At 41.0% G+C, this 24,884-nt stretch overlaps 1 protein-coding gene across 6 annotated transcripts in view; it reads right to left on the reverse strand.

Annotated features, from left to right (window-relative positions):
• Positions 1-1,019: 1,019 nt before the first annotated feature.
• The window catches only part of PTPN13 (protein tyrosine phosphatase non-receptor type 13), a 216,891-nt gene continuing 193,026 nt past the window's right edge, over positions 1,020-24,884 (reverse strand). For 4 of the 6 annotated variants that reach the window (XM_056568746.1, XM_056568744.1, XM_056568741.1 and 1 more), the window contains 16 exons: positions 22,366-22,537; positions 22,047-22,257; positions 20,763-20,833; positions 20,367-20,428; positions 15,342-15,497; positions 14,385-14,532; positions 14,003-14,149; positions 11,744-11,820; positions 11,384-11,433; positions 9,944-10,023; positions 9,690-9,838; positions 7,294-7,384; positions 6,395-6,732; positions 5,684-5,899; positions 5,442-5,504; positions 1,020-1,634 (listed from right to left, as the gene is read on the reverse strand). In XM_056568746.1, the coding sequence (XP_056424721.1) occupies positions 1,563-1,634; positions 5,442-5,504; positions 5,684-5,899; positions 6,395-6,732; positions 7,294-7,384; positions 9,690-9,838; positions 9,944-10,023; positions 11,384-11,433; positions 11,744-11,820; positions 14,003-14,149; positions 14,385-14,532; positions 15,342-15,497; positions 20,367-20,428; positions 20,763-20,833; positions 22,047-22,257; positions 22,366-22,537 (2,103 nt within the window). In that variant the 3' untranslated portion in view covers positions 1,020-1,562. The remainder of the gene's footprint in view (positions 1,635-5,441; positions 5,505-5,683; positions 5,900-6,394; positions 6,733-7,293; positions 7,385-9,689; positions 9,839-9,943; positions 10,024-11,383; positions 11,434-11,743; positions 11,821-14,002; positions 14,150-14,384; positions 14,533-15,341; positions 15,498-20,366; positions 20,429-20,762; positions 20,834-22,046; positions 22,258-22,365; positions 22,538-24,884) is intronic. The other 2 variants (XM_056568743.1, XM_056568745.1) reach the window with 2 other exon arrangements.

Raw genomic sequence — 24,884 nt, forward strand, 5'->3', positions numbered from 1 at the left:
CAGTGGTTTTTAAACTCACTCCTAAATAGTAAAGCATGTTAACATGGGTATCATTTTAATCGTATCGACCCACTGAATTAAGCACACGTCATTTTTACCGTAAAGTGCACTGTGTTAAAAAAAGAAAAAAAAAACTCCAAAAGTTGCAAATAAAAGGTAGAATAAAAGGTGTCATTACAAAGAACAGTTGGTCACGCAAAAAACAAGCCCTTATATGGATCTGTGGATGAAAAAATAAAAAAGTTATGGATTTTAGAAGGAAGGAAGAAAAAACAAAAATGCTAAAATTAAACTGGCTGTGCCCTTAGGGGTTAAGGAGAGAACATTTCATAACAATTTTTTAGTAACTTTTACACACTGGCTGTGGACTATAGCTGGCCAAATGACCCATCATCTGAAAGCTCTCTCCAAACCCTACATCAACATGCATGTCTGGTTTGCATGACTGTTGTTTTTTTGAAGAGGAGGTGGGACTAAGATCCTGCCAAGCCCCTCTGGCGGTGGCATAACTTCTGGGAAAAGAAAATTTTAGGAATATTAAAATTCAAAATGCTCCCCTCAACTAACAGACACCAGGGGCCTGTTGGGTTACCACATACATACCACAGTTCATCTATGACTAACTATGACCCAGAACAAGAGGAACAGTACCCCTATTTATTTTTGTTTCTTACATAGCGCCAACATATTTAACAGCATTTTACATAGATTTCCATTATCCACATCAGTCCATATAACCAATGGGGCTCACAATCTAATCTTAATTCCCTATCTCAGATACACACTAAGGCCAATTTAGCAGGAAGCCACATAACCTATAAGTATATTTTTTGGAGTGTTGTAGGAAATTTAAGAACCCTGAGGAAACCTACCAACCCCAGGCAGAAGTTGCCTTTTGTAGGATTTAAACCAAGGACCCCAACATTACAAGGCAATACTGCCAACTTCCAATACCTTGTGGGGGAGGTAAAAAAGGATAAACAAGACATAGAAGAAAATGAAGAGGTAAACCACACAGTTATATATACATTTTAATGTGCACGGTTTATTTACAAGGTAGAGCAAGAGTGTGCCAGTTCTCACAGCCAGGCACAGGGTAGCTTAATTTCATTTTGTAAAAGTATATAAATAGTACATAAAACTCTATATCAGTAAACATTATGAAATGTATGCAATAATTACAATTAACTTACTACTCTGGGGTCTATAGAAACAATTATATCTGTCTTTTAAATACTGCCTTTATGTGTCAGCTACAAAACTATCTTTTCGATTGTGAAAATACTTTGAAAAAAAATGACTTGCAAATATACAAGCGTACCATGTTAAGAACCATGTGTACTATTGTAACAGGTCTCTATGTTATAAAATACTGTCTTTTATTAACCCTTTTCAACACAAACAAAATAAAACAGCAGTATAAACAACTGCTCTTGGCATCCACTGGTGCTGATACCCGGTGAGCGCGGAATAAGTAAGCTACTAAAATGCAGCTCTTGTTGAATATTTACTGGCCCTTTATTAGGACCATATTTATAAGGGGAGATTGAGCGCGTGATCCATTACAGGTTCTCTTCTGCTTGTAGTCTTTTCAGAACATACAGGATCACTTGGTAACAGAACATGTATTGTTCCTGAAATGAAGAAAACGGTAGTTAGTCCCATTGCACAACAATGTGGCTTATGTGGTATTAGACATTAAGACACCAATCGACTAGACTGTTGCTGACTTACAGAGCCTATTACACAACTTGGCAGTTCTGCAGGCTAGGAAGCTAGTACTATCGAGAAATCATTCATCCGGCCCTGCCTGCACAATTGGTAAAGGGGTACGCCGGAGGAAAACTATTTTTTTTTTAATCATCTGGTGCCAGATTTGTAAATTACTGCTATTTAAAAATCTTAATCCTTCCAGTACTTATCAGCTGCTGTATAAAACAAAGGAAGTTCTTTTCTTTTTGAATTTCGTTTCTTTCTGACCACAGTGCTCTCTGCTGACACCTCTGTCCATGTCAAGAACTGTCCAGGGTGGGATATGTTTGCTATGGGGATTTGCTCCTGCTCTGGACAGTACCTGACATGGACGGAGGTATCATCAGAGAGCACTGTGGTCAGACAAAAAGGAAATTCAAAAAGAAAAGAACTTCCTCTGGAGCATACAGCAGCTGATAAGTACTGGAAGGGTTAACATTTTTAAATAGACGTCATTTACAAATCTGTTTAACCCCTTAAGGACCAAGCCCATTTTCACCTTAAGGACCCAAGCATTTTTTGAAAGTTTGACCACTGTCACTTTAAGCATTAAAGGGGTACTTCCACCCTAGACATCTTATCCCCTATCCAAAGGATAGGGGATAAGATGTCTTATCGTGGAGGTCCTGCCGCTGGGGACCCCCACAATATTGCATGCGGGACCCCCGCAATCAGACATCTTATCCCCTATCCTTTGGATAGGGGATAAGATGTCTATGGTGGGAGTACCCCTTTAATAACTCTGGGATGGTTTTACTTTTCATTCTGATTCCGAGAATTTTTTTTCCGTGACATATTCTACTAAATTTTTGTCGATACTTGCATCATTAGTTGGTGAAAAATTCCAAAATTTGATGAAATTATTATTATTTTTTTTTACTTTGAAACTCTCTACTTATAAGAAAATGCACATACCAAATAAATTATACATTTATTCACATATACAATATGTCTACTTTATGTTTGCATCATAAAGTTGACATGTTTTTACTTTTGGAAGACATCAGAGGGCTTCAAAATTTAGCAGCAATTTTCCAATTTTTCACAAAATTTTCAAAATCTGAATTTTTCATGGACCAGTTCAGTTTTGAAGTGGATTTGAGGGGCCTTCATATTAGAAATACCCCAAAAATGACCTCATTATAAAAACTGCACCCCTCAAAGTATACAAAATGACATTCAGAAAGTTTGTTAACCCTTTAGGTGTTTCACAGGAATAGCAGCAGAGAGAAGGAGAAAATTCAAAATCTTCATTTTTTACACTAACATATTCTTGTAGACCCAGTTTTTTATTTTTTACAAGGGGTCAAAGGAGAAAAAGCCCCCCAAAATGTGTAACCAAATTTCTCCCAATAATGAAATAACTCATATGTGAACGTAAAGTGCTCTGTGGGTGCACTAGAGGGCTCAGAGGCGAAGGAGCGACAATATGATTTTGGAGAGTGACTTTTGCGGAAATGGTTTTTGGGGGGCATGTCGCATTTATGAAGCCCCTATGATGCCAGAACAGCAAAAAAAAACAAAAAACATGGCATACTATTTTGGAAACGACACCCCTCATGGCACGTACCAAGGGGTACAGTGAGCCTTAACACCCCACAGGTGTTTGCTTACTTTTTGGTAAAGTCTGATGTGTAAATGAAATTTTTTTTTTCACTAAAATGAAGTTTTTCCCCCAAATTTACCATTTTTACAAGAGGTAATAGGTGAAAATGCCCCCTAATTTGTTACCCAATCTCTTCTGAGTATGGAAATACCCCATGTGTGGATGTCAAGTGCTCTGCTGGCGCACTACAATGCTCAGAAGAGAAGGAGTCACATTTGGCTTTTTCAAAGCAAATTTTGCTGAAATGGTTTTTGGGGGCATGTCGCATTTAGGAAGCCCCTATGGTGCCAGAACAGCAAAAAAAAGCCCCACATGGCACACTATTAGGGAAACAATACCCCTCAAGGAACGTAACAAGGGGTACAGTGAGCCTTCACACCCCACAGGTGTTTGACGAATTTCCGCTAAAGTTGGACATGAAAATTAAAAATGTGATTTTTTTTCACCAAAATGCTGGTGTTACCCCAATTTTTTTATTTTCACAAGGGGTAACAGGAGAAAAAGCCTCCCAAAATGTTTAACCCCATTTCTTCTGAGTATGGAAATACCCCATATGTGGATGTAAAACGCTCTGCGGGCGAACTACAATGCCCAGAAGAGAAGGAGCGACATTGGGCTTTTGGAGAGAGAATTTGTTTGGAATGGAAGTCGGGGACCATGTGCTTTTACAAAGCCCCCGTGGTGCCAGAACAATGGACCTCCCCCACATGTGACCCTATTTCGGAAACTACACCCCCCACGGAATGTAATAAGGGGTGAAGTGAGCATTTACACCCCACTGGCGTTTGACAGATCTTTGGAACAGTGGGCTGTGCAAATGAAAAATTAAATTTTTCATTTTCATGGACCACTGTTCCAAAAATCTGTCAGACACCTGTTGGGCGTAAATGCTCACTGCACACCTTATTACGTGAGGGGTGTAGTTTCCAAAGTGTGGGGGTTTCACTGTTCTGGCACCATGGAGGCTTTGTAAACACACGTGGCCTTCAATTCCAGACACATTCTCTCTCCAAAAGCCTAATGGCACTCCTTCTCTTCTGGGCATTGTAGTGCGCTACAGAGCACTTTACATCCACAAATTATGTATTTTTTTTTTTTAACCTATTACCCCTTGCAACCAGTCTCCAAACTGTGCCCTTCCAAATGTTGCAAAACTACAACTCCCAGCATGCCGAGACTGTCCAAGCATGCTGGGAGTTGTAGTTCTGCAACATCTGAAGGGCCAGATGCTACAGAGCTACAAATCCCAGCATGCCTGGACTGTCTGGGCATACTGAGAGTTGTAGTTTGGCAACATCTGGTAGGACACAGTTTGGAGACCACTGCAAAGGCTGTCTGGGCATGCTAGGGGTTGTAGTTTTAAAACTCCAAGAAGCAGCAGTAAAGATCACTTTACAGCGATCTTCACTGTTGCCTCTGACGCCGATGCTGCCTCCATTTGCCTGCCAGTCCTCCAAGCTGCCTGCTCCACTCGCCGGTCCCCCCACCTCAATAGCCCCCCGCAGCCATCTCCCCCTGTTCTGCTCGGACTTCCAGGGAAGGGCAGAGCGGGGATCTCAACTGTCACTCCACCGCCCCTGCCTTGCGATTCGCCAATCAGTCCTGACCGGCCAATCACAGGGGATAGGAGGAGGTGGTACATCTGCCACCTCACACCTATCCTTCAGGTTGATCGGGGCAGCTCTGATCATCCCTATTTTCCTGGCAATTGGGTGACCAGAGACCCGATCAGCCCGGAATCGCTGCAAATCGCCGATCTGAATTGATTGGCGATCGCCGGCAGGGGGCTTGACCCCCCCTTAGGGGTTTGCACGGGGTGCCTGCTGAATGATTTCAGCAGGCATCCCGGACCGGTCCTTGCCTGGCAGGTATGTTGTGGGTCCTTAAGTCACTTTTTGTGAAGCATCAGGTAAAATAGAAGAGGGGCAGATGGAAGAGACACTCGTGACTGCAGAATAAAACTACATCCAAGATTTGTTTGTAGTATTAAGTCACTCATAGGAGCTGTAGATGTGAAATGGTAGATTTCAGAAATCATGACAATTTACAAAGTTATGAATATAAATAGCTATAACAAGTTTACCTCTGTCTGTATCATCCCATGTCTCTGAAGCCTCATTGTTCGTACCAAATCTGAAATACTGAACTGGAGAAACAAAGAAAATGGCAGATACAAGTCACAATAATAACTTCTACATATTATAAGGTTATCTTTATGTTTTTGCTGAAATAACAGAAAACCTCTAAAGGCTACACATTGGCAATGTTGTGTTTGTGCAGCTCTAGATTTGCAGCTACTATTTATCAGCCCTGCTTGTTACTTACCTCTAAATCCCTGCAGATTAAACCCAGCATGACATCGATACATATGAGAGTGCCGGAGCGGCCAATGCCTGCACTGCAGTGTGTGATGATGGGCCCGCATTTGTATATGTATCTCATGTAGGAGATAAATGTGAGGAGCTGGTTAGGATCACTGGGGGTATCATGATCTGGCCAAGCAGTGAAGTTCAAATGTCCAATGTGTCGTGCTTCACCAGTCTACAATAAACATTAAACAGTAAAAAAAATTACCTTATACCACGTAAACTGCAAACAGATGGACATAAAATGTGCAGAGCCTTACAATGACTTTAAAGGGTACTCTGCCCCTAGACATCTTATCCCCTAACGGCGGGACCCACGTGATATCCGTGCTGCACCTTTCATTTAGAGTATCTGGTTCGGCGCCAGAGCCTCGTGACGTCACGGCCACTCCCCCTCAATGCAAGTCTATGGGAGGGGGCATGACGAGCAGGGCATGACAGTGACATCACAAGCCTCCGTCCCGCATCGCAAAGTTCGCTCCGTGTACCAGATGTCTGGGGTGCCCCAGCCGAGATCGCGAGGGTCCCCAGCGGTGGGACCCTCGCAATCAGACATCTTATCCCCTATGCTTTGGATAGGGGATAAGATGTCTAGGGGTGGAGTACTCCTTTAAATGTAAGTACACATTTTTATCATCATTATTATTATTATTAAGACACAAGTACTTACATGAATATCTTGTAATTCTACAACTCTGAGTACAAAACTTTCCAGCTGCTGTGTCTTCACTAGACTGAGTTGAAGTTCCCCGGTTACCCGCACAGGTCTGTGAAGCTCCTCAGGCCAGTACCGCTGACACTTTATCTTCCCACCTTCCATTTCCTGGGTCATCATGGCTATTATGGTGGCATTTTGCTCCCACACCATCTGCCAAAAATCTGGAACTGTACTTGGCAGAGGTCCCTGGCAGGCAATATATGTGAATTCTTCATTGCCAACTGGCATCTTAATAAAACTTGCATTGATATAGCCGTCCTCTGTACCAAGTGGAACTCGAGTAGAATCATCTGAAATCATATTTCAAAAAGACAATAGTGTCAGTAAAGGTGACTTATAAGTGAGCACAGTGTGGTACATGTGTATGTATGCATGCATGTGCACAGTAAGTGTGTGTATATATTTATGTATGTATATGTGTGTGGTTGCTTTCTTTCAAAATCAGCACCACACCTGTCCTCAGGATGTTTTTGGTATTACAACTATGCTCTATTCACTTAAATAGAACTGCCACTGTTTGAAGCAAAGGTGTGGAACTGCAAAAACACATCCTAACTGAAGGCAAGAGTGGTGCTGTTTCTGAAAGAAAGCACTTATGTTTTTCTGGATAACCCCTTCAAATACCACATGAACCTGGGCCTAAAATAAGAAAAATACCCAAAAGCAAAAATGCAGCTCAACTTCACTGATACGGGACATCTTGAGACTAACTGCCTAGAGCAGCATCGGCTTTAAATACAGAGGTGAACATAGTATGATGACAGATCCACATTAATAACCTCTAAACGTTAAATAGATACAAAAAAACACAAGCCATATAATAAAAAGGATCAAACACCTGAATGACTTACATGGGAGGATGTTCTTGTATCTGTTTTTCTTCTTGTTGTCTTTTGTTTGTCCTATAAGGCATTCATCTAGTGGTTTCAAATCTTGTAGATCCTGTGGATATGGAAAATGTAAAGACTGAGCGGAATATCTGTATTATTTTACATCTCTACCACGTATAAAAACAAAACCATGTTAAAGTGATTATACATAAAATGTGCATTAATTGGCACTGTAATTTGCATAAGTTTTTTATATAATGTAAATAACATTACATACATTGGTTAAAAAAGGTGTATATTTTTTTTGTGAAAAAACCCTCCAAAATACAGGAAGTGTGAGCAGAACAAGCAGGGCTCTGTGCACCCAGGATAAGCAGGGCTCTGTGCACCGAGGACAAGCAGGGCTTTGTGCACCGAGGACAAGCAGGGCTCTGTGCACCAAGGACAAGCAGGGCTCTGTGCACCGAGGACAAGCAGGGCTCTGTGCGCCGAGGACAAGCAGGGCTCTGTGCGCCGAGGACAAGCAGGGCTCTGTGCGCCGAGGACAAGCAGGGCTCTGTGCGCCGAGGACAAGCAGGGCTCTGTGCGCCGAGGACAAGCAGGGCTCTGTGCGCCGAGGACAAGCAGGGCTCTGTGCGCCGAGGACAAGCAGGGCTCTGTGCGCCGAGGACAAGCAGGGCTCTGTGCGCCGAGGACAAGCAGGGCTCTGTGCGCCGAGGACAAGCAGGGCTCTGTGCGCCGAGGACAAGCAGGGCTCTGTGGACTGAGGACAAGCAGGGCTCTGTGCAGTGAGGACAAGCAGGGCTCTGTACACTGAGGACATGCGGGCTTCTGTGGACTGAGTACAAGCAGGGCTCTGAACTGAGGACAAGCAGGGCTCTGTGAACTGAGGACAAGCAGGGCTCTGTGCACTGAGGACAAGCAGGGCTTTGTGACACACAGCCGGATGATTGACAAGCCAGGAGCCTGCACAGAGCCCTGCTTGTCCTGAGCACACTTCATGTATTTTGTCACTGCACAGGGACACATAGGCAATAGCTGTAGGAACAAGACAGCATTTTTTCACGCAAAACTATACACATTTTTAACCAATGTATATTACAAATAATGTTATAATACATAAAATGTTATTATCTACACGACATAAAAAGTTTTCTCAAATGACAGGTACACTTTGAAAAAAAACAGTAGCCCCTATTATAGAAAACTCATAGGCTGCATACAGATAGAATAAGCTTTAAAGGGGTTCTCTAGTTACAAATATTGATATCATTAATATGTGACCGGCAGGGTGCAGACAGCCAGTACCCACGCCTATCAGGTGTACAGCAGTGCTACCAAAGCCAGATCTGTGCCTTTGATGGGGCCGGAAGAAATTGGCTCCATTTTCTGTTTATTTGCCATGCTGGTCTACTCAAGCTCAGCCTACGTTTATTCACGGTCACTGCACTATGAATGGAGCAATTTGTTTCAGGCCATGTTCATGATGTAGATTCAACCACATTGGTTCTGCTGAACAGCTCAGGATAAGCCATCAATATCTGTAATATATATATAACTGGGAGAACCTTATTGTAAGTACTGCAGTTCTACAGTAAGTACTACAGTAATACGGAGATACACTTTAAGAACATTATATATATCCATATCTGTAACTGATTACAGTATGCTGATGGAGAGGGATTCCTATGAACGCGCTGATGTGTTATATTCTTTTACTTACCTATTACGATGAGTGTTGCCCCTATCTAAGATCTAACATGGCTGAACTCTACCTCAATGAAAATGTGCACATGACCTAGAAGCATGTGACACGTGATTGCATTGTCGCTCTGACATTCTTGCGATCCTTGCACTTGATTGGTCCCAATTCATCTCCTCCCTCAGTATGACGCCCCGATATGATACACGTGGGACGCCAGTCTCCTGTACAGTATCGAACGAGTTGGTTTTCTGTCATTGGTGAGTGTACGATTTCTCCGCCCCGACTGAGAGGAACTTAATAACACATATCTTGATTCACCTGACTGCACTTATGCATACCGCCAATATTTATACTGTTTATACTGTAGGATATGCACTCTGTATTAATTGATAATTCAATATATGTTATACACATGTCACCTTTGGTATAATATTGCCATTTGTTCATGCACTTTTGCACTTTTTTGTAATTTTATGTAAATTACCAGGATAATTATTGTTGATATGTTACCCTATTTAAAGCGGCACATGATTGTGTTTGTATACTTGAAAATGGCCGCATTGGGCGACTGAAACATTGCATCTTGTTGGATGGAATAAATTTCATTATTTTCCCTTTCATCTGGAGTGCTGCAGTATTGCCTTCTACATATCTGTAACTGGAGACCCCCTTTCTGACATTTGACATACATGTATTATATACTCATGATTACCTCAAACTCCTTGGCTGGCACACCTTGTTCCAGCATACTGCGTATTTGACGTATAAATGCTTTTAACTTATTTCCTGTGTACCGACCAAATGGCGTTACTTGGACTAGAGAAAGCGAGGACAGATTTTCACTTGTTACCCTGAAGCAATCTACAGCAGAGGAAAAACTGTTCTTAGAAAATCTTCATTTTGCTATGAGGTGCCACCATTATTACATCAGTATAATACTTTTCAGAGTCAATAATAAGGATTTACCAAGTAAGTTGGATTCATGTTGCATGTCATTACTCTTTGGTACAATGTTAGCTTTCTTCATTGTGTTTGATTGTGGAGACCTAAAGGGGTATAAATGCAGAATTTTAATTTTATAGTGAGCAGAACCATGAAAAATAAATATATCTTACTATAAATACCAGCAAAGAAACCTTGCTATTGTACCTGTCATAGTAAACTGTATTAATATGAAATGTACTTTTTTGGAGCAGTGCTCCTACTGGTTAACAGTATTAAGCCATTGGTATAAGAGACCAAGATCAAATTATTACAGTCCACTTGCACATAAAGAGGTTATCTGGTGGAAAGGGAGTATTTTAAAAAAAAAAATAAAGATGCCCAGGCTAAGTGCTGGGGTTCAATGGGTCAATTGCTGCTCAGCTAATCATTGGCTGCAGTAGTGTCTCACCTCAGACTGTGATTGGCTGAGCAGCTGATGCTCTCCTTTTCCAGGTGCTTAGGCCCACCCAATACATCAAGTGTCGTTCAGGCAATCACTGGCAGTAGCAGTGTCCCACCTCAGTTAGCGACTGGCTAAGCGTCACTCTAAGGTTTTAGGCCTATCCGCATACTCATTGGGCCCAAGAATCAGAAAGAGGTAAGTGTTCGACTCAGCCAATCACTGGCATAGGTAGAACACTGTGCAGCCAGTGACTGGTTGAGCGGTAATTGATGTATTGGGGCCCAACACATGGAAGAGGAGAGCACCAGGGACCGGAAGCAGCATTATTGGAGGCAGTGGGGAGCACAAAAGGTATCTACAGCTTTATTTTTTGCATTGTAGTCATTATTAGAGAAAAAAACAAACAAAAAAAAAACATTACGTTGGAAACCACTTTAAAGCTAGACCTTTTAAACAAGAAATTCCGCCAACCCTTGAGAGGGGAATAAGGCATAATGGAAAACATAGTAGTTGAAAAAGGCAACATGTGAACTTGACCAAATGATTAGGTATCAAGTTATGATCTTCAATGGCTGTTTGAAGTAAAGTATTACTATCTAAAGGTCATGGACACCATTGAATCAATTTGTATAGCATTTCTTGTAAAATACAAAAAATGTATCAACATTTTGTGTACTTTTTACTTTCAATGTTAAAGTGTCCTTCTTCTGCAGCCTTCTTTAATAGCAATACATTGCAAGCTGCTCAGGGCTGAATTCCACCCCTGTATGCTCATCTATGCAGAACACAATTTAGCCAAGATGCCCATCCAGAGCAGAAGTGACAATGAACGGTATGAAGCAGCTTGCAATGTATTAGAATATACACAAACTCACAACAGGGAAGAATAAATGCTTCTTCATTTTTAAATAAAAAAACTACATCTTTTTTTTTATTAGTTAAAATCCAGCTACAAATTGGCATAAAGGTGCCTATTGCGTTAAAATCATTTAAAGAGCTCTTTATTATGTTTTCCTTACCTTTCAATTCCATTGTTGTTGTAAGAGCCCATACCATTTACTTTGGCTGGCTGCAAACAAATGATAATGGTTAATAACATAGTCATTACTAGTTTTGGACATTCAGTTCCTATCAGTGGGATCTGAACATCTTTTTCCTTAATTTTATACTGTGCAACTTATATAAATTATTCATATTAAAGAAAAAAAATACATATATGTTGTGAATGTATACAATGTATACAGATTCATTTGACCTGTATTAAGCTGAGTATTAAATACAGCCTATATCATACAATACAAAGAAGCCCACTAAGGGCACCTTTATCTAGTGTTTATTTTAATACCTAAATTGATATCATTTACATTTTTTTTTTTTACCTCAGGAGAGTCATCTGGCAATGAGGAGCCATCACAATCTGTGTCTTCTGCTTTTTCATCTTCTTCAGTTTGATCTACTATGGCACAAGAAAAATTACAGACAATACATGAGACATCTTCAAACAATGTAAAAACATTTCAATATGACAGTTACATAGAATTGTTTGTGATGTGGTTTTTTATATGTGCTTTTATTTAAGCAGCTACTTTACTTTCAATGTTAAAGTGTCCTTCTTCTGCAGCCTTCATTGGTTGGATGGGTGTCCCAATATAGTGAAGAAATAGCTTTTTAATGAAAAGCCCAAAAATGTTTTTCTTTTTTTGGGGGATCATGGGTTGTGTATGTGGAGGCCTGACTAGTTCTATCAACAGCAAGGGTGGTGGACTGGTGGTAGTTGTAGACCGTGGACAGCAGGCAGTGGTGAACTGGTGGTAGTTGTAGCCAGCGGATAGCAGGCAATGGTGGACAGCAGGCAGTGGTGGAATGGTTGTCAATTGTAGCCAGCGGACAGAAGGCAGTGGTGGACTGGTTGTTGTTGTAGCCAGCAGAGAGCAGGCAGTGGTGGACTGATGATAGTTGAAGTGGTCAGCAGACAGGATAGCAGGCAGTAGTAAACTGGTGGGAGTTGTAGCCAGTGGACAGGACAGCAGGTAGTGGTAGACTGGAGGGAGTTGTAGTAGCCACTGCAGAGAACAGCAGGCAGTGGTGGACTAGTGATAGTTGAAGTAGCCAGCAGACAGGACAGAAGGTGGTGGTAGACTGTTGGGAGTTGCATATTTATGTTACACCTAGCTACAACTACTATACTGTATATGTTTGATTAAACCCAGAAAATACAGGTAACTTTTGGCGTAAGATGCACATTTCATCTTCACTCTCAACATAAAAAATGTGTATTTATGTTAAAATACACTGCTGGGATTCGTAGTGCAAAAACTGGACACAGTAATGCAGGTGATAGGTCACTATCTAAGGTAAAACCAGGGCTCAATGCTTGCTTTCTATTGTATTTGTGAAGGCTTTTTGGGATCATTAGTTCCACAGTGAGTCCGAGCCTGTGCTCTTTGGTCAATTTTTCCTCCAAGATGGTGACCGCAATGCAGTGCATAGGGTTTGATCAGTATTTTAATCCTGCCCTTAAAGAGTACCTCTCATGATCTTGTTAAATTTTATAATCCTTCCAGTTCACTGCCCCAATCATGATAACCCACAACCTGCCTTTATTGTTATTATTTGTTAGTTTTCTACCTTGATATTGCTCTGTATTTTCTGCTCAGTCTCAGTTAGATTCTTAGACAGGGAAGGGGCGTTACCCAGCAGGCACAACATCATTTGAAGCCATACAGGGGGGAATTTCCTCCCTCACTCTGCTACACACAGCCCAGACCAGTTCAGTGTGTGAGATGAGCTATGATTGGCTAAGGCTGCACACCCCCCCCTCAGCACTCCAGACTGCATTTCTTGTTTTTGGACTTCTGTCAGGCCAGCAGGAGTCCAAAGTCTGTGCAAGAGATAGGGGAAAATGTGCTCTGGACAAGTAGGGAGACACCTAGTGGCAGATTTCCTAAACACAAATAAAACATAGAAAACTAAAAAAAAAAAATCAAACAAAGTACATTAGAAAGATTTTTTATTTACCATATGGAGTGCAATGGCAGAAATTAGTTTTAATGAGAGTGCCCATTTAAACTGTCTCCTGATTGGCCTGGGAGCTTTATGTCACATAATGCAAGCAATGATTGACTAACCTGGGGTCATGTGATCTTACCTTGCTAGCTGCAAGATATGCTGGGCTACCCTGACTTAATCTCAGTGTTACTTCCTCATCCTATGATGCATTCAGGCGCTAAAACACCAAGTGTTCCTCATCCCTCCTTCTATAATGGCACAGAGCTTGGCAAAGTTTGAAAATTGGGCAAACTGCTTTTACCATGATAGACTAGGCTTGGATCACTCATCTGTACAGCAGGGATCACCACAACAAAGGTGTATCCATTATTTTGTCTGCACATTCACTTAGCCTTCCGGATAGAACTTACACGAATTGTAATACCCACAAAGAGCATTAACAGCAATGGTGCTGGGAAGGGATTCCCATCAATCAGCATGTGATGGCATGTCCTAGAGATAAAGTTGTTTTTGTATTGAAGGTTTACCCTACTTGTCGCAGACTGTCTGCCAGTAAGAAAGTGATGACTAGACATTGGCTCTGTATGTTTATTTCGATCAGTTTTATCACAGTGTGAGGCTACCAGTACCTGAATAGTGTTCTTGTGAAAGTGCATTCTGGCGATTGAGCTGTAGAAGGTTCTGTGTTTGTTCATGGACCACATCCAGCAGGGACTGTATAACATCATTCTGATCTTCCTCATCATCCTCATAGTTAATGTTTCCATGCTCTGGATCTTGACAAGAAAACACATGTAAATGGAAAGTGGTGACCTGCTGCAATTGATTATATGGCATTTAACAAAAGGATCCATAATTCTGTTATAGATGTGTAGTGTAGCTAGGGTATAGCACTGGGTACATGTCTAGTTATACATGACAATACGTTACAGAGATAGTCAACACTTTCTAAAATAGCAGTTAGACTATGCATAGTGCATTTTGTTACAGGCTAGAATCAGTCTGTCTTACCCAAGTTTTCATTACACTTGTCTAAAGCAAATGAAGTATCTTTTGGCATAAGTTCACGGGCAACTTCAATCTGTACAAGTCCTTTTGCATTTCGAATACAAGAGACTGCTTTTCCATGTGTAGCACCTCGCATACAATCACCATTTACCTGTGAAGATATTATTGATCAATATTCCAAATATATCTGCTATGGTTAAATAATTGACATTTTTACTTAATAATCAGTCATGACATATCAGACGCCAAAGAAATGTGTTGGAACATCGTCTCATGTCTACAATCATGTATAACAACTCCCTCTAGTGGCTCATTTATGATACTACGTTAAAATAGTAACATTTACCCAAAATGTTGGACTCATTGCTTTTTCATATGCCTATTATTACACATTTAGATGATATAGAAGATCCACTGTTCAGAAAGCCTCATCATGTATTCCTATCTACTACTTTGGTAATATGACTTATGGATTTACCAGTAGGACATCCAGAATAAGAGATCAAAAGTAGTTTCAAGTTCTACCTCTAAATGAACAGGGGTATTTAAAGGGACTGTCCAGTTATGTAAAACGTATCAGATAAGTGTCTGATTGAGAGGGGTCTGACCTTTGGGACCACCCGCAATTTCTGGAAAGGGGCCCCGACCCCCAGCTTCCGAGAAAAACTACTTTTGGGAGTGATGGCCAGCTCCACCAATCATTGACTGAGGCGGGACATCACTGCGGCCGCTGATTGTCTGAGTGGGCCATCGCTCCCGAGACCAGCCCATCTTGAAAGTGTGGGAAGCACTCAGAGATAAAAGACGGGTCCCAGTCTGAAAATTGTGATAGTCCTATCCCACCCTTCCCCCGTGATCAGACAATTATCCTCTATACTGTGTATAGGGGATATGTTTTATATAATCAGAGTACCCCTTTAAGTGAACAAATAAAATAGGAGAGGACTTTAGAGAAATTACCTTAAGTAACCTGTCTCCAACCTGTAAGCTCCCCTCTATGTCAGCTACACCCCCAGGACTGATGGACTTGACAAATATCCCATATTCGCCTCCCACCAGGGAGAATCCCAATTCTCCAGACAGAGGCTTTTCCAAAACAACATGGACTAATCCGGCCTTTATGGGCACACAGAAAAATAAACAGATTTAGATTATGTTATTTTGTATAGAATAATGGAGAAACACATCGTCTTATGTACCATGCAGTTTTCCTTGAAAATTTCCTCTAAAAAGAAGTTATTTGGAAGCGGTAGAGTTTGACAGAATGTCCCATGTTATGAGTTTCCAGTTTCAAATAATTTAACATTCAGAGTCACTTGAAAGTTTTTTTTGTTAATTATGTTTTTTTCTAAGATCAATTGCTATTGCCATTTTCTAAGATCATATGCTATAGGAAAGAAATCCCCTTTTTTTGCTGCAGAAAGATATCTAGCACTGAGTAAGTATTTTTTGGTATGCAGCTGCATACATAGCAAGGTTGGCCCCCATTATAGTGTCAGGTTTTATAAGATAAAGGTTTTGCATTTATTTACACATTTATTTGTGCATTTATTTGCTAACAACACTGTTCTTATTAGCATGGAATGTCGGTATGGTACTTATGTCTATGCTAATGATTGCTTAGGTGTCTGGCACCTAAAGGGCGGCTATACTTTTTTTAACAATTGTCGGCAGAGCATCTATCCCGTCCTCCCCATACACAAATGTTTGGCATGGCTGAACGTTTTTTGTTTCCACTATAGGGAGGAGAGGGATAACCCGCAGACAGACAGCTCTGGCAGCAGCTTCTCCCTCCTACAACAACAGGGTCTGGTGGTGAAAATACAACATGCCTAACTCTTCTTTACACAGACATTATCTGTTGGGGACAGTGGGGAGGTGGCCATATGCATTAGACTAAAGACGGTCGAACTTTCCGACTTCGGCGGGTTCTGCCAAGTGTCAAAGGTGTATGGGCAAATTAACAAGCTGTTAACTCATCAGTCACTGATATGAACACTGTCAAGGTAAATCTTCAGTCAATGATATGAACACTAATTATTCATCAGATTATGAAGAACTAGTGCAATGCAGAGGCGGCTTTCCCATTAGGTGACTTAGGCGGCCGTCTAACTCAATGTACACATCGCCACTTTACAGTGCCACATCCTGGAAACATTTTACTATAAGCGCGTCTTACAGACTCACCTTTATCTATATGCACCACTCTGCTGATTGGCAGATTGGCAGAAAGAGGCCTGAGTGTTCTTCCTCTGGGTTCTGGTGCAGGAGTGACATCATCACGCGCCAAAGCACAGACAGGAGAAGAAGAGGGGAGAAGAGGCCATGCTGCAGACTACAGGACCACGTGAGTATCTTTGTTTGTTTTTATCTTTAACTGCTGTTGTTTTTTTTTTTTTTTTTTTTTTTTTTTTTTAGAACTGCTGCTGTTTTTACTACCTAAAGGGGACTGCTGCAATTTTTACTACATAAGGGGGGCTGGTGCTATTACTACATAGAGGGGGTTGCTGCTGTTTTCACTACCTAGAGTGGGTTGCTGCTGTTTTTGCTACATAAAAGGGGGATGCTGCCGTTTTGACAACATAAAGGGGGCTGTAGCTATTTTCACTACCTAAAGGAGGGGGCTGCTGCTGCTATTACTACAAAGAGAGAGCTGCTGCTGTTTTCACTACATAAAGAGGGCTGCTGCTGTTTTTACTACCTAGAGTGGGCTGCTGCTGTTTTTACTACCTAGAGGGAGATGCTGCTGTTTTTACTACCTAGATGGGGCTGCTGCTGCTTTTGCTACACAGAGGGGGCTGCTGCTTTTACTACATAGAGGGGGCTACTGCTGATTTTACTAAACAGAGGGCCTGCTGTTGCTGCTTTTACTACATAGAGGGGGCTGCTGCTGTTTTCACTACACAGGGGGCCTGCTGCTTTTACTACATAGAGGGGGCTGCTGCTGCTTTTACTACATAGAGGGGGCTGCTGCTGTTTTTACTACACAGGGGGCCTGCTGCTGTTTTTACTACACAGGGGGCCTGCTGCTGCTGCTTTTACTACATTGCTGCTGTTTCTACTAACTAAAGGGAGCTGCTGAAGTTTTTACTACCTAAAGGTGGCACCTACCTACTCGGGGCACCTGTGTTATGGAGGAAACAATGTTAAGGGACCTGTCTACCTCCTGAAGTGATCAAACTACCTAATGTGGGGGGACCTATCTACTCTTCCCCAACCCACTTATCTATCCACTCTACTGTGTGAGACACTAAGGGGGTTATTTATACTGTTTGGAGCACTATAGGTGCTGGAAAAGTGCACAGCCTAAAATGTTTGTCTGGCAGGTTCTGTAGAGAGGCGTGGATGGAAGAAATTACATGACGTCTGAGCTGGATGGAGAAGAAAAAGGAAAGTGAACGGCTCCTTTCAGAGAAGATGCTGGGGTTACCACTGTCTGCATACAGTGGTTTTTATTCAATATCAGTATAGTGGTATTGTCCAGTCACTGTATGGTGGTGATGTGTAGGTGATGGTGGTGATGTGTAGTAATGGTGTGGCAGTGATGTTATTGGTGATACTGGTCTATGTATAGTGGTTTTATTCAGTATGGTAGTATTATCCCATCACTATATGATGGTAATGGTGGGGGGCATGGTGCGGTACAATTATATGTCCCTTGTTTAGTGGTGTTTTTGGTGTCTGTATAGTGTTTTTTATGTAATAACATTATGATGGTATCAGTCACTGCAGCAGTAATATGTCTACGTGGTGTGGAGTTATTTTGTGTCTCTAAACCCTAACCCTTGACAAAATTCCTGCGCGTTCCCCAGATTAGCGTCGATGCATACACTGTAATTCTCTGAAATTCACAGGCCCGGGGGTGGGGGGGGGGCGCATGATCAAGTTTCGCCTAAGGCCTCATAAAGTCTAGAGCCACCTATGGTGCAATGTAATCCCTACACATTTTCCCTGCAGCTATGAACAGTTTAATATGATGTAACAGATAAAACAAGTTTTCATCTACAGTGAAATTTCTGAACACTGAAGAAACTACCAAATCTGTGATGAATCCGTATGACATAGTCTTACCTTTACAACGATGGATATAGATATAAGAGCAATTCTACGCATTTTTTATATGAAAGAGACATGTCAGGGGTCTGGACTAGTTAGGGTGTCCGTGCTGAGACAGGAGAATGAGCCCAGAGAAGTGAGCTTCCCTCCCCGGCTCACAGCGCTCTCCGTCCAGCTTCTCCGTCCAGCTCAATACACTTATAATGCACTTCTACTTCTCCCAGCCCATTCTCTTGACTGGTGGGGGTCTCAGCACTAAGATCCTGACCAATCAAAACTTGACATGTCTTTTTTTTTTTTTTTTTTTAAATGACAGGTACACTTGAAGCACATTACAAAATAAGGCCATATAGACTCTGGCTGCTGCTTCCTCCTCACAATGTACAGTAATTTCAGTGGCAGCTTTTTGCACAGGTATATATGTAGTGCTTTCATTTTAGATCTCTGTCTTCTATTAGTGTGCAACTGCTTTCAAGGGGTACTCCGGTGGAAAATACAGAATAACAACACATATAATGTCCTGACAGCTTATGGCTCATGCTCCAAATTGTAGTTATGCAACAGCTGGAGAGCCATAGGTTGTCTGTGTTACATGAAATCTGCTATAGACAGATATGTAGTTATACTTAAAGGGGTACTCCGGGGGAAAACCTTTTTTTTTTTTTTTTTTAAATCAACTGGTGCCTGAAAGTTAAACAGATTTGTAAATTACTTCTATTAAAAAAAAATCTTAATCCTTCCAGTACTTATTAGCTGCTGAATACTACAGAGGAAATTATTTTCTTTTTGGAACACAGTGCTCTCTGCTGACATCTCTGTCCATTTTAGGAACTGTCCAGAGTAGGAGAAAATCCCCATAGCAAACATATGCTGCTCTGGACAGTTTCTAAAATGGACAGAGATGTCAGCAGAGAGCACTGTGGTCATGATGTCAGCAGAGAGCTCTGTGTTCCAAAAAGAAAATAATTTCCTCTGTAGTATTCAGCAGCTAATAAGTACTGGAAGGATTAAGATTTTTTAATAGAAGTGATTTACAAATCTGTTTAACTTTCAGGCACCAGTTGATTTAAAAAAAAAAAAAAAAGTTTTCCACTGGAGTATTCCGCCCCTAGACATCTTATCCCCTATCCAAAGGATAGGAGATAAGATGTCAGATCGCCGCGGTCCCGCTGCTGGGGACCCCCGGGATCCCCGCTGTGGCACCGCGCTCTCATTACAGCACAGAGCGAGTTCGCTCTGTGCGTAATGATGGGCGATACAGGGGACGGAGCTGCGTGACGTCACGGCGCCACCCCTCGTGACATCACGGCCCACCCCCTTAATGCAAGTCTATGGGAGGGGGCGTGACGACCGCCACGCCCCCTCCCATAGACTTGTATTGGAAGGGGCGGGCCGTGACATTACGAGGGGCGGAGCCGTGACGTAACGATGCTCCGTCCCCTGTACCGCCCATCATTACGTGCAGAGCGAACTCGTTCTGTGCTGTAATGAGAGCGCGGTGCCGCAGCGGGGATCCCGGGGGTCCCCAGCAGCGGGACCGCGGCGATCTGACATCTTATCCCCTATCCTTTGGATAGGGGATAAGACGTCTAGGGGCGGAATACCCCTTTAAGTATAACTACATTTCTGTCTATAGCAGATTTCATGTAACACAGACAACCTATGGCTCTCCAGCTGTTGCATAACTACAATTTGGAGCATGAGCCATAAGCTGTCAGGACATTATATGTGTTGTTATTCTGTAAATGCTGAAGGTCCACAGGTTCAAGACCACTATGCGATACTAAAAAGCACAAAAATCGACCTACTGACTGCCAGGGTGGTCAGGATAAAATATTACATAATGCCCATTCTAATGTTCCTTGCAATATTTTTCCCTTCTGGAAGACAGGTACAAGAAAAAAAAAAGTAAAAACACTGGGCATTTACCTCCATAGCATACACATCTGAATTGTCTTTTAGTTGTTTTAGACGTTCTCCCCCTGAATAACCTAAAAATATAAGAATAGTGTAAGAGCAATGGGATTTATTACACTGACCATCAGAAATAATGGCACACTAATGGCACAACTAACAATAATATAGAGAATTTTACATGAATAGACAGATATTATATGGCACACTTGCATTCTTCTTGGTACATTCCATAACATAGAGAATGTTAAGCGCATTTATAGATAAATATTTTTATACATACAGTATACACATCTATAGGTTACACATCTATAGTATACAATTTCCATCCCTTTCTATCACAAACAGGGCAATATCACTATTATGTGGAATAAAGATAGAAAGTCAGAAAATAAAGTAAATTCTCTTTACCATTAATCTGGTTGGGTTTGGAGCCTGAGTTGACAAGGTTTTTATTGTTTGGAACCACTGGATTTCCCTCTCTGCGTAAGAAAGAAATATACAAAATCACTTTGAAAAATGACTGCCACGCAAAAGAAGAAGCCTAGTGGTCATTTCTTCAAAGTGGAAAATTAAATAGAAAGAAGCATATTTTTTAATAACATGCAATTGGGAAGTTATTCTGCATACATTAGTTTTTTTTGATGAGAGGTACCCTTTAACAAATAAAAAAAATAAATAAATAAGATAACCCGCAGAAATATTAAAGTTACAATAAACCCTAATATTACAGTGTGTTTTGAATGACTGAATAAGTGGCCATCATCTAACTCTTGCTGAGACTTCTGGTATTGTCAAAATCATATGGTGGATTTCAGGCCATACATCACTGTAATTGTATGTTGATGGAAAAACTTCTCAGTTGTAAGGGTCCATTCACAACACAGATTTTTGAGCGGAATTCCGTCATTCTCCATGGGATTCTGCTGCACCATATACATTTCCGTTCCGCCATGCTAATTCTCTCCCAAAATTATGAACATGTTCATTATTTCAGTGGGATATGTCCTGAAATGCATTGCTGTCTACTAAGATGGCGCATTTCTAAGCAGTCCTAGCACCGGCTTGTTTTGCCGGCACAGGCTCCAGATGGAATCTTTGCCCGGAATATCTCTGAGCGGAGATTCCGTAGTGTGAACAAGCCCTGTGATCTTTAAAATTTTGCTTTGATTTTGTAAAATCTTCTGATACATAATTGTCATTGGTGGGTGTCTGTGAGGGGTCCTCACCAGATGATATAATGGTAGGGAGGCAAAAATCTAATGGCAAATGCACTACTATCCCATTATAACCTTTGGGTGTCCTGTCAACATTGGTCTGGCAATATCAAAAGCTCACAAACCCTATACATGAGAACTTTTACACTATATGTGATTATTTGATAAAGAGCTGCACATTCTCTAAAAAGACATCAATAAAAAAAATTTAAAAAAAACAAGCCAGATACCGAAAACCACCACTATATAAAGCTTACTAAGTACCCTCTAGTGGTGACTAAAGGAGCCAGCAAGTAATCTTTTAATCTAAATCCATACTGAGAATCTGCAACTCTGTATCAGGAATGACCACCAAAAATATAAATAAAAAAATTCATCAGCACCTACATTTGTTAACCATTAAAAAACACATACCAACCACTGCGAAAAGAATGGCTAGATAAACCCTTTATCAGAGAAGCAACAGATCGGTTCTCACCTAGTAGCTTTCAAAACTACCATTGGAAGTACAGATTCCAGAGTGTGTTTGACTTCCTCTAGTGTCATGTTTGAAGTGGTTTCCCCATTGATGTAATGTATAATGTCTAGCGGTCTCAAGGTTCCCTCTTGATCAGCTACAGAGCCTGGCTTGATATCTTCTACATATATCACCTGAGAAGGGCTATTTAGACCCCCAGAGAGAGACAGGCCTATGTGGAAAGAAATTGTTAAAGACAATTGTTATTACAATAAGGTTACCTAGCACCAGACAAAACATAACAGAGGTAATAAAGTTGACTTCTATTTTCTAACTTTACCCAGAATGCCTTTGTTGCATGTAAGTGTAATATCAGGGAGGAGATGAGAAGGCACCTGTGGCTTAGGGATCTCCAGTACACGGCCAAGCACAAGTCGGACAGTTTTGGGAGCTGCCCTTAGTAGATTTACTGCTTCAGTATGGCTCATATTTGAGACGTCTACATCATTAACCTAATGAAATTGGGAAGAAACCAGCAGGAACAAAAATCAGAATCTGGGAAAGACATGAGGTGGAGGTTATTTATTTATCTGTGCACATACAGTCAGGTCCATAAATATTGGGACATCGACACAATTCTAAAATTTTTGGCTTTAAACGCCACCATAATGGATTTGAAATGAAACAAACAAGATGTGCTTTAACTCCAGACTGTCAGCTTTAATTTGAGGGTATTTACATCCAAATCAGGTGAACGGTGTAGGAATTACAACAGTTTGCATATGTGCCTCCCACTTGCTAAGGGACCAAAAGTAATGGGACAATTGGCTTCTCAGCTGTTCCATGTCCATGTGTGTGTTATTCCCTCATTATCCCAATTACAATGAGCATACAAAAGGTCCAGAGTTCATTTCACGTGTGCTATTTGCATTTGGAATTTGTTGCTGTCAACTCTCAAGATGAGATCCAAAGAGCTGTTACTATCAGTGAAGCAAGCCATCATTAGGCTGAAAAAAAACAAAGCAAACCCATCAGAGAGATAGTCAAAACATTAGGCGTGGCCAAAACAACTGTTTGGAACATTCTTAAAAATAAGGAACGCGCTGGTGAGCTCAGCAACACCAAAAGACCCAGAAGACAAAGGAAAACAACTGTGGTGGATAACCGGAGAATTCTTTCCCTGGGACATACCGGTACGTTCTGAGTCCTTTCCCTTTCTATAACGCAGGGCCACGGCGGGTCGAGCCAGGCCTCTAACAACGGCCGGGACCCGTGGCTAATAGCGCGAGGCATTGATCGCAGTGGAAAAAAATAATAAATAAATTATAAAAGTTTGAATCACCCCCCTTTTCCCAATAAAAAAAAAAAAAAACTGTGTAAATAAAAATAAAAACAAACATATGTGGTATTGCCACGTGCAGAAATGTCAGAATTATAAAAATATATTGTTCATTATACCGCCCGGTCAATGGTGTACGCGAAAAAAAATTCCAGTCCAAAATAGTGTATTTTTGGTCACTTTTTAGATCATAAAAAAATGAATAAAAAACGATCAAAAAGTCCGATCAATACAAATATGGTACCGCTAAAAACTTCAGATCACGGTGCAAAAAATGAGCCATCATACCGCCCCATAAAAAAAAAGTTACAGGGGTCAGAAGATGACAATTTTAAACGTATACATTTTCCTGCATGTAGTTATGATTTTTTCCAGAAGTAACACAAAATCAAGTAGGGTATCATTTTAATCGTATGGACCTACAGAATAAAGAGAGGCGTAATTTTTACCAAAAAATGTACTGTGTAGAAACGGAAGCTCCCAAAAGTTACAAAATGGTGTTTTTTTTTTCAATTTTGTCGCACAATGATTTTTTTTTTCCGTTTCGTCGTAGATTTTTGGGTAAAATAAAGTAGAATTGGTGGTGCAAAAAATAAGCAATCATTTGGATTTTTAGGTGCAAAATTGAAAGAGTTATGATTTTTTAAAGGTAAGGAGGGGAAAAAAGTGCAAAGCTGACAATCTGCGGTTATAGCACATCTTGTTCGTTTCATTTCAAATCCATTGTGGTGGTGTATAGAGCCAAAAATATTACAATTGTGTCGATGTCCCAATATTTATGGACCTGACAGTATACACTGCTCAAAAAAATAAAGGGAACACTTAAAGGGGTACTCCCGTGGGAAACTTTTTTTTTTAAATCAACTGGTGCCAGAAAGTTAAACAGATTTGTAAATTACTTCTATTAAAAAATCTTAATCCTTCCAGTACTTTTTAGGGGCTGTATATGACAGAGGAAATGCTTTTCTTTTTGGATTTCTATTATGTCACGACCACAGTGCTCTCTGCTGACCTCTTCTGTCCATTTTAGGAACTGTCCAGAGCAGGAGAAAATCCCCATAGCAAACATATGCTGCTCTGGACAGTTCCTAAAATGGACAGCAGAGGTCAGCAGAGAGCACTGTGGTCGTGACATAAGAGAAATCCAAAAGGAAAAGAATTTCCTCTGTAGTATACAGCAGCTAATAAGTACTGGAAGGATTAAGATTTTTTAATAGAAGTAATTTACAAATCTGTTTAACTTTCTGGCACCAGTTGATTTAAAAAAAAAAAATAACGTTTTCGGGAGTACCCCTTTAAACAACACAATGTAACTCCAAGTCAGTCACACTTCTGTGAAATCACACTATCCACTCAGGAAGAAACACTGTTTGACAATCAATTTCACATGCTGTTGTGCAAATGGAACAGACAACAGGTGGAAATTATGGGCAATTAGCAAGACACCTCCAATAAAGGAGTGGTTCTGCAGGTGGTGACCACAGACCACTTCTGAGTTCCTATGCTTCCTGGCCGATGTT

This window comes from Hyla sarda, chromosome 1 (assembly GCF_029499605.1).
Source record: "Hyla sarda isolate aHylSar1 chromosome 1, aHylSar1.hap1, whole genome shotgun sequence".
NCBI lineage: Eukaryota > Metazoa > Chordata > Amphibia > Anura > Hylidae > Hyla > Hyla sarda.